This window comes from Lepidothrix coronata, unplaced genomic scaffold, assembly GCF_001604755.1.
Source record: "Lepidothrix coronata isolate B3197 unplaced genomic scaffold, Lepidothrix_coronata-1.0 Scaffold447, whole genome shotgun sequence".
NCBI classification, from domain to species: domain Eukaryota; kingdom Metazoa; phylum Chordata; class Aves; order Passeriformes; family Pipridae; genus Lepidothrix; species Lepidothrix coronata.
The window spans coordinates 31,529-37,779 of NW_016690627.1; the positions used below are offsets into that span (position 1 = coordinate 31,529).

Genomic DNA, 6,251 nt, shown 5'->3' on the forward strand with positions numbered 1-6,251 from the left:
AGGGGGTCTCAATGTCACACTCACCATCCGGCTACTCATGCACGGAAAGGTTTGTGTCCCATCCGTCTCCAACCCTCACCTGGCACGGGGTGGGCTGGACGGTGGGGGGGATCTCCTGGAGCTGCTGCAGAGCCGGGAATGTGCTCCTGGCGCCCAGCCGGCTCCTGGGGCGCAGCAGCAGCGCCGTAAAAGCACAACCAGGGAGGAAAATAATAATTGGGGGCAGGGGGAACGACCTGGAGGGAGCTCAGGTGGGAGCAGAGTGTCAGTGCACATCCCTGGGTGTCTGGAGGGGACAGAGCCCAAGTGCTCAGGAACTCGTTTGGGCTGTAAAAGGAGCAAGTTTAGGCTTTGGGACTCCTGGAGTTTTTAAAACGCTGACTAATGGTGCTTTTGTTTCCATCCCAGGAGGTGGGAAGCATCATTGGGAAGGTAAGTGAGGAACCACCGCTCTCATCCCGCCTTCCCCTTCTCTCCTCATCCCCTCCCCTCCCCCACAGCCACGCTAACTGCCTTTTTCCTTTCTCTCCTTCCTCACAGAAAGGGGAGTCCGTGAAGAAGATGCGTGAGGAGGTGAGTCCCGGGGCCGGGGCGGGGCTGCGGGGGGATCCGGGGGCCGCGGCGGCGGCGCGGGGCCTTCCGAGGGCTCCGCAGGCAGCGCGGAGGCAGCGGCCGGAGCGGCGGCGCGGGGAATGCCGGGAGGTGTGGGCAGGCGCGGCAGGAAGCCGAGGAGGAGAAGATGGCTGCCCGAGCCGAGGGAGGGAGGAGGGAGGGAGGCAGGGAGGAGGGCTCGTCCCCAGCGGGGGATCCTGGGGAACTCCGGCTGCCCCGCGGTTGCCCTGGGGGTGTCGAGGGGGGCCCGGAGCGCTGAGGTGGCGTTTGCCTCCTGCAGAGCGGAGCTCGCATCAACATCTCCGAAGGGAACTGCCCCGAGCGGATCATCACCCTCGCGGGACCCACCAACGCCATCTTCAAAGCTTTTGCGATGATCATTGACAAACTGGAAGAGGTGTGTCTGCAGCACAAGCCCCCTCCTCACCGCAGTCACTGCCCCCGTTTGCCCCTTTCCCGGGGTAAATTGCCCCCTGTGTGCCAGGGGGTCTGCACTCAGGAGGGCTTTGTCCCTGCTGGGTTTGTCCTGCTGGGGCTGAGCAGCAGGATGGGCCATTTCCACATGGATGGCCAGTGTTTCCCTGTGGGGCCCCTGATCTTTGCCCGTCTGGGAGCTGGGTCAAGGTCCAGGCAGTGCCGGAGCCAGAGCCCTGCAGGGACTTCCCTGGGCACTGGTTAAACAGTTTTGGGCAGAGCTGGGTCTGGAATCCCCCTGGCTCTGCTCGTCCTGGTGCCACTTCCCCTAGTACATGCCCCAGTGGGGACCAAAGCTTGTCTCCATCCCTGACCCTGCCAAGGAGGGGGCTGGGGGTGTAGCTGTGCAGCACTGGAGGAGGAGCTGCACCGTGCCCCTGGTCCCATTGAATCTGCAACTTGTAGGGGGGATGTTGATCCTCAATAACCTGGATCCTGTCTGTGGGCATTAGAGCCTGCTCAGGGCTGCGATGTTGAGGAGGTTTCCATCCTGCTCTGCACTGGAGGCACTGGGAGATGCGAGTGCTCCTTGCCTGGTGTGGGGCAGAGCTCTGTAGCCCTCACCTCGCCCGTATGGGTACAAATCCTGTTGCCCTTTGGATTTGGGACACTTCCCTGGGAGGAACAGCCCTGTGCTGGCAGCTCTGTCCCCAAACCCCCCTGCTCTCGCCTAAAAGGCTGCAGAGCCCAGAGCTGTTTGTGCCACACGCCAAGAGCTGGAGTCCTCCGAGGGCTCCACGGCCGAGTGTGGCCCTGGGCAGCGGCCTTGGAACTGAAGCTTTGCTTTTAGTAGGTCAGTTGAGCCCTGGCCTTGTGCCTCCCCTCCCCCTGCCAGCACATGACCGCTGTAATCGGCGCCGGGATTGTTTTCCCGGAGCTCCTGCCTTGATCCCTGGTGCAGCGGGAGGCTCCGTGCTGACCTGGGAGCTGTGGAGTCTGAGCCCCCAACCCTTGTCCCCTCCCCCAGCAGTGACACAGCCAGTTCCCACTCGGCTGAGGTGTGACCCATCCAGGGGCTGGGGGTGGTTAAACCCCCGTTTCCACTGAGACAACAGAGTGTGGCTGCTGCTTCCCCAAAACACGGCCGTTAAGGAATCCCTGGGAAATGGGACTGGGAGAGCCCCGAGGTCACCTTGGCCATGGCTCCTGGTGCCAGCATCATCTCCCTGTCCCTGTGCTGGGCACGTCCCCGCTGCCTGCCGGTGCCGTTCCAGCGGGGATGCTGTGCCAGGCCGGGCCAACCCCTCTGAGCCCCTCCTCTTCCTCACAGGACATCAGCAGCTCCATGACCAACAGCACAGCTGCCAGCCGGCCCCCGGTCACCCTCCGACTTGTGGTCCCTGCCAGCCAGTGCGGGTCCCTCATTGGGAAGGGAGGCTGCAAGATCAAGGAGATCCGAGAGGTGCGTGGTGGCCACCCCGGGGGGGAGGTCTGTGGGGCTCTGGGTACCCCCCCATGGTACCATGTGACAGGGACGTGGCATTACTGGGATGTTTCGGAGCTCCCTGTATTTTTAGTGCTCAGGAAACTGAGACTCGAGGCAGACCTTTCCCTGCCCAGTGCTGTCCCCCACAGCTGGATGCCTGGGTTCTTGCTCCCCCCTCCTTCCCGTGGCTCCCGAGTGCCCCCTCCCCAGCCTTCTCCCAGTTTTTGGAGGAGGAGATGTGCTGCCAGGCCCATGCTGCCCTCGCCCATGCCATTTAGCACTGGGTGCTGCTGGATTAACTCTGCCCGGCTCTGCTGGCGCAGAGATGGGCTTGGCTTGGGTTACAGGGACAGGCTGAGTCCAGGTCCCCCTCTGCTGCCTCGGGCTCCCAGTGCCTGACTTGTATCCAGCTGGGATTAAAGGACTTTATTTTGGGGGGGAAAAGGAGGAGGGGGGAGCAGTTTTGGCTATGTATAACCATCCACGGGGTTCATTGCTGAGGTCACAGCCCTCCCTGGGGTCTGACCGGTTATTTTTAACCCTCGACTTGGCAGAGCACGGGGGCACAGGTCCAGGTGGCAGGGGACATGCTGCCCAACTCGACTGAGCGAGCCATCACCATTGCTGGGATCCCACAGTCCATCATCGAGTGCGTCAAACAGATCTGCGTCGTCATGCTTGAGGTAGGGCCCCTCCTCAGGCCTGTGCGGGGGATCCCGCTGCCCTTGGCAGCCATGTCTCCTCCCGGGGTGGAAATGCTGAGGGTGGAGAAGATGACTGCTGGGGGATAAAGGGATAGCTGAGGATTACAGCCTCATCCAGGTGAGGCTTGGAGCCGCTTAAAACCGGGGTCGAGCGGGGCCTCGAGAGCTGCTCACGGTGACCGGTCGTGCTGCCCAGCACGGTGACACTGAGCTGTCCCACTGCTCTGCTCCCTGGCCCTGTGCCTGGGATGGGGAAGAAATATCATTGCTGTGGGTCCCCCAGACGGCCAGTTGGGAAGCTGAAACAGAGCCCTGGGGTGCGGGGAGGGGGCTGTTGGTGCCAGCGGCCCTCGGTGTCTGACCTGCCCTCTCTGCCTGTCACCCAGTCTCCCCCGAAGGGTGTCACCATCCCGTACCGACCCAAGCCATCCAGCTCTCCCGTCATCTTTGCAGGCGGCCAGGTAAGGCCTCTCCTCTGCTCCTGGGGTGCGGGGTGGGGAGGGGGGCAGGGGGTGTCGTACCGAGCTGCCAGCGCGCCCCGGCCGCTCCGCGTGCCCGTCACCCACGCCGTGCCTCCGGCCCAGAGCGGCTCTGCTGGGCCTCAGCCTCCCAGAGCCAGCTCCACCATCCCTGCCGAGGGATGAGAGTGGGGAAAAGGGACGATTTGGGAGGAGGGGATGCTGGAAAACACTCCTGGAGTTAACCAGCGGAAAAAAAACATTGCCGGTGTGGTGGCAGCAGTGGGGATTTGAATGGGGCCGAGGCTCCAGCTGCCAAACCCAGGCTCTGCCCCTCTGCCTCGGGCTGGCTCCAGGGACATTGGTGTGACCTGCTGTGGGTGACCGGCCCGGAGGTTGGGGCTTCTCTGCTCTCCGTGACTGGCTCTTGGGGTGCAAAGGCTCAGCCTGTGCCGTGGGTAGGGTTGGGGTGTGCAAAGGCTTCGTCTGGCATGAGGGGAGGGTGTGTCAGATAGGAGTAGTGTCAGGTGACTGGGGTTTAGTCCCTCCCGCGCTGAGCTGAGCTGAGCTGAGCTGGGGAGTCGCTCCCTGCCGTGAGCCAGGTTACAGGGGACAGGGCTCCCTTGGGATCCTGTCTGCTGTAAAGCCCCGAATCCCCCTGCCCTCTTTGGGGTGGGGGTGCTGGCTGGGAGGCCGGGCCCAGGAGCGGGTCACCCGCTCCCACCCTGCGGTTCCCAGGGCTGCCGTAAAGCTCGGAGAAACCACGGCGACTCGTGCAAACGCATCCGCTGCCTTCCTGCTGCCAGGGAGACCCCTCGGGGTGGGCTCCGGCCCGGGACCCGCGCAGGCAGGGCCTGGCCTTGTCGGTGGAGGCCTCCGTAGGCAGGGAAGGGGGTCAGGGACAAGGGGTAGCTGCTGCCGGCCTCCCTGAGAGCCAGGCCTGACTCTGCTCTCCCCCCCCACGCCAGGCCATGCTTGTTTTGGGGACGGACCTGCCGCCGTCCCCTTCCTCCCCACCCCTGCCCTCCCTGCCTCTTCCTCCCCCCCTTGAACCCGGTCAGCCCCCCCCCGCCTCTCCGACAGCTTCTCCCGCCGCTCTGCCCCCCCGGGGGAAGCGCCCTCCCCCTTGCCAGCGGAGGGCCGTACGCGCGGACCCCCGGGGCAGGAGCCGGCCGCCTTCCCCGTTAGAGCAGTGAGGAGCAGGCTTCCCAAGGCTTCCCACGGCCACGCATCTCTTCCCTCCCCTTCCCCTTTTTCTCCCCCTTCCTTCTTTCCGCCCCCATCCCTGGCCCAGGGCCGCGGCCAAGCCCCGCAGCAGCCGCCCGGGCCCCCCCGCTCCTGGCGGCCGTTGGGCTCTGTCTTCGCAGCTCAGAGTCGTGCGTAGAGCAGGGCGAGCCCTCGATCAGCACTGAGCTAATGTGGATGTGAGTTTGGTGTTAGCGAAAGGTTTCGGATTGACAGCCCTGGAGACTGAAGTCCTCTAATTTATCCACAGGACAGGTACAGCAGCGGCAGTGCGAGCTACCCCCACACCGCCCCATCCATGTGCCTCAACTCTGACTTGGAGGGACCACCTCAGGAGGTGAGAGGGGAGTTCAGTCTCCACGGCCCGTTCAATCCTTGGCCTCTCTGAGACTGCCAACAAGGGTGGCATCCCCGTCCCCGTCCCCCAAAACCGACAACGGTGGCTTTTTGTGCTGTGGACTCCTGTCCACTGGGAACTGGACTCTGAGCCCACCAACCTCTCCTCACGCAGGCCACCCGGCAGCCACTGCATGGCAACGAACTTGGGCCAATTCCAGCCTGGGCTGCAGTTCTTCCGGTGACCTGGAAGTGAGGCTGTGTACCCCCCTCTCCCCTTCCTCTCCCACCCCCCCCCACCTGCCCGGCCCCCCCAGACCTCCCCAAACCTTAGCCAGCCAGGCCCCAGCCAGTGACTCGCCCTTTCTGGGTAGCTTCAGGAGGCATCTGAAGTCTGTGGCTGTCCCTTAACCTCGAGTTAACTCGGAGTTGTGGCAGGTCAGGCCCTCGCCTCGTTCCCCTCCGAGCGCTGGGCCGTGTCGAGCAGCGGTAGCCAGCGCCAGCACTGACCTGTAGCTTGCCCGGCGACGTTGTCCTAGGCGTGCGGAGTGACGAGAGGACTCGGAACGGGGCAACTTTTTTTTTGGGGTGGGGGGAGGCGGGGGAGCTGCTGGGCCGGGGCAGAGAGGGGCCGGGAGCAGCAGCAGGGCCGGCGGGGCGTTGGATCCTCCCTGCCTGTGCGGGGGCGCAGGGATAGCAGCATTGTCGGACTCACCACACCATAACATCTTCATCAAGATCCCAGCCGTTCTCTTGTTGGTTTTTATTTTTGGTTTTTTTTTTTTTGATTTGTTTTTTTTTTGGTTTTTTCTTTTGTCTGCCCCCTTTTTTTTTTTTTTTTTTTAAATTTTTTTTTGTTGTTTTTTTGGGGGGGGACGGCACCGATTCTCCCCACCCCCCTCCCCGCACCCGCCACGTCAGGCCAATTCGAGTAACCGCCAGCCTAGAACCTGCTTGTGACAGCATTTATCCGTCCCCTGCCTCTCCTGCCCCACT

At 63.3% G+C, this 6,251-nt stretch overlaps 1 protein-coding gene across 5 annotated transcripts in view; it reads left to right on the top strand.

The window, feature by feature from the left end:
* Positions 1 to 6: 6 nt before the first annotated feature.
* Positions 7 to 6,251, top strand: part of PCBP2 (poly(rC) binding protein 2) — a 14,414-nt gene continuing 8,169 nt past the window's right edge. For 3 of the 5 annotated variants that reach the window (XM_017839659.1, XM_017839660.1, XM_017839662.1), the window contains exons 1-8: positions 7 to 49; positions 409 to 432; positions 541 to 573; positions 893 to 1,009; positions 2,357 to 2,488; positions 3,067 to 3,195; positions 3,603 to 3,677; positions 5,170 to 5,256. In XM_017839659.1, the coding sequence (XP_017695148.1) occupies positions 38 to 49; positions 409 to 432; positions 541 to 573; positions 893 to 1,009; positions 2,357 to 2,488; positions 3,067 to 3,195; positions 3,603 to 3,677; positions 5,170 to 5,256 (609 nt within the window). In that variant the 5' untranslated portion in view covers positions 7 to 37. Of the gene's footprint in view, positions 50 to 408; positions 433 to 540; positions 574 to 892; positions 1,010 to 2,356; positions 2,489 to 3,066; positions 3,196 to 3,602; positions 3,678 to 5,169; positions 5,257 to 5,430; positions 5,497 to 6,251 lie in introns of all 5 variants that reach the window. The other 2 variants (XR_001878731.1, XM_017839658.1) reach the window with 1 other exon arrangement.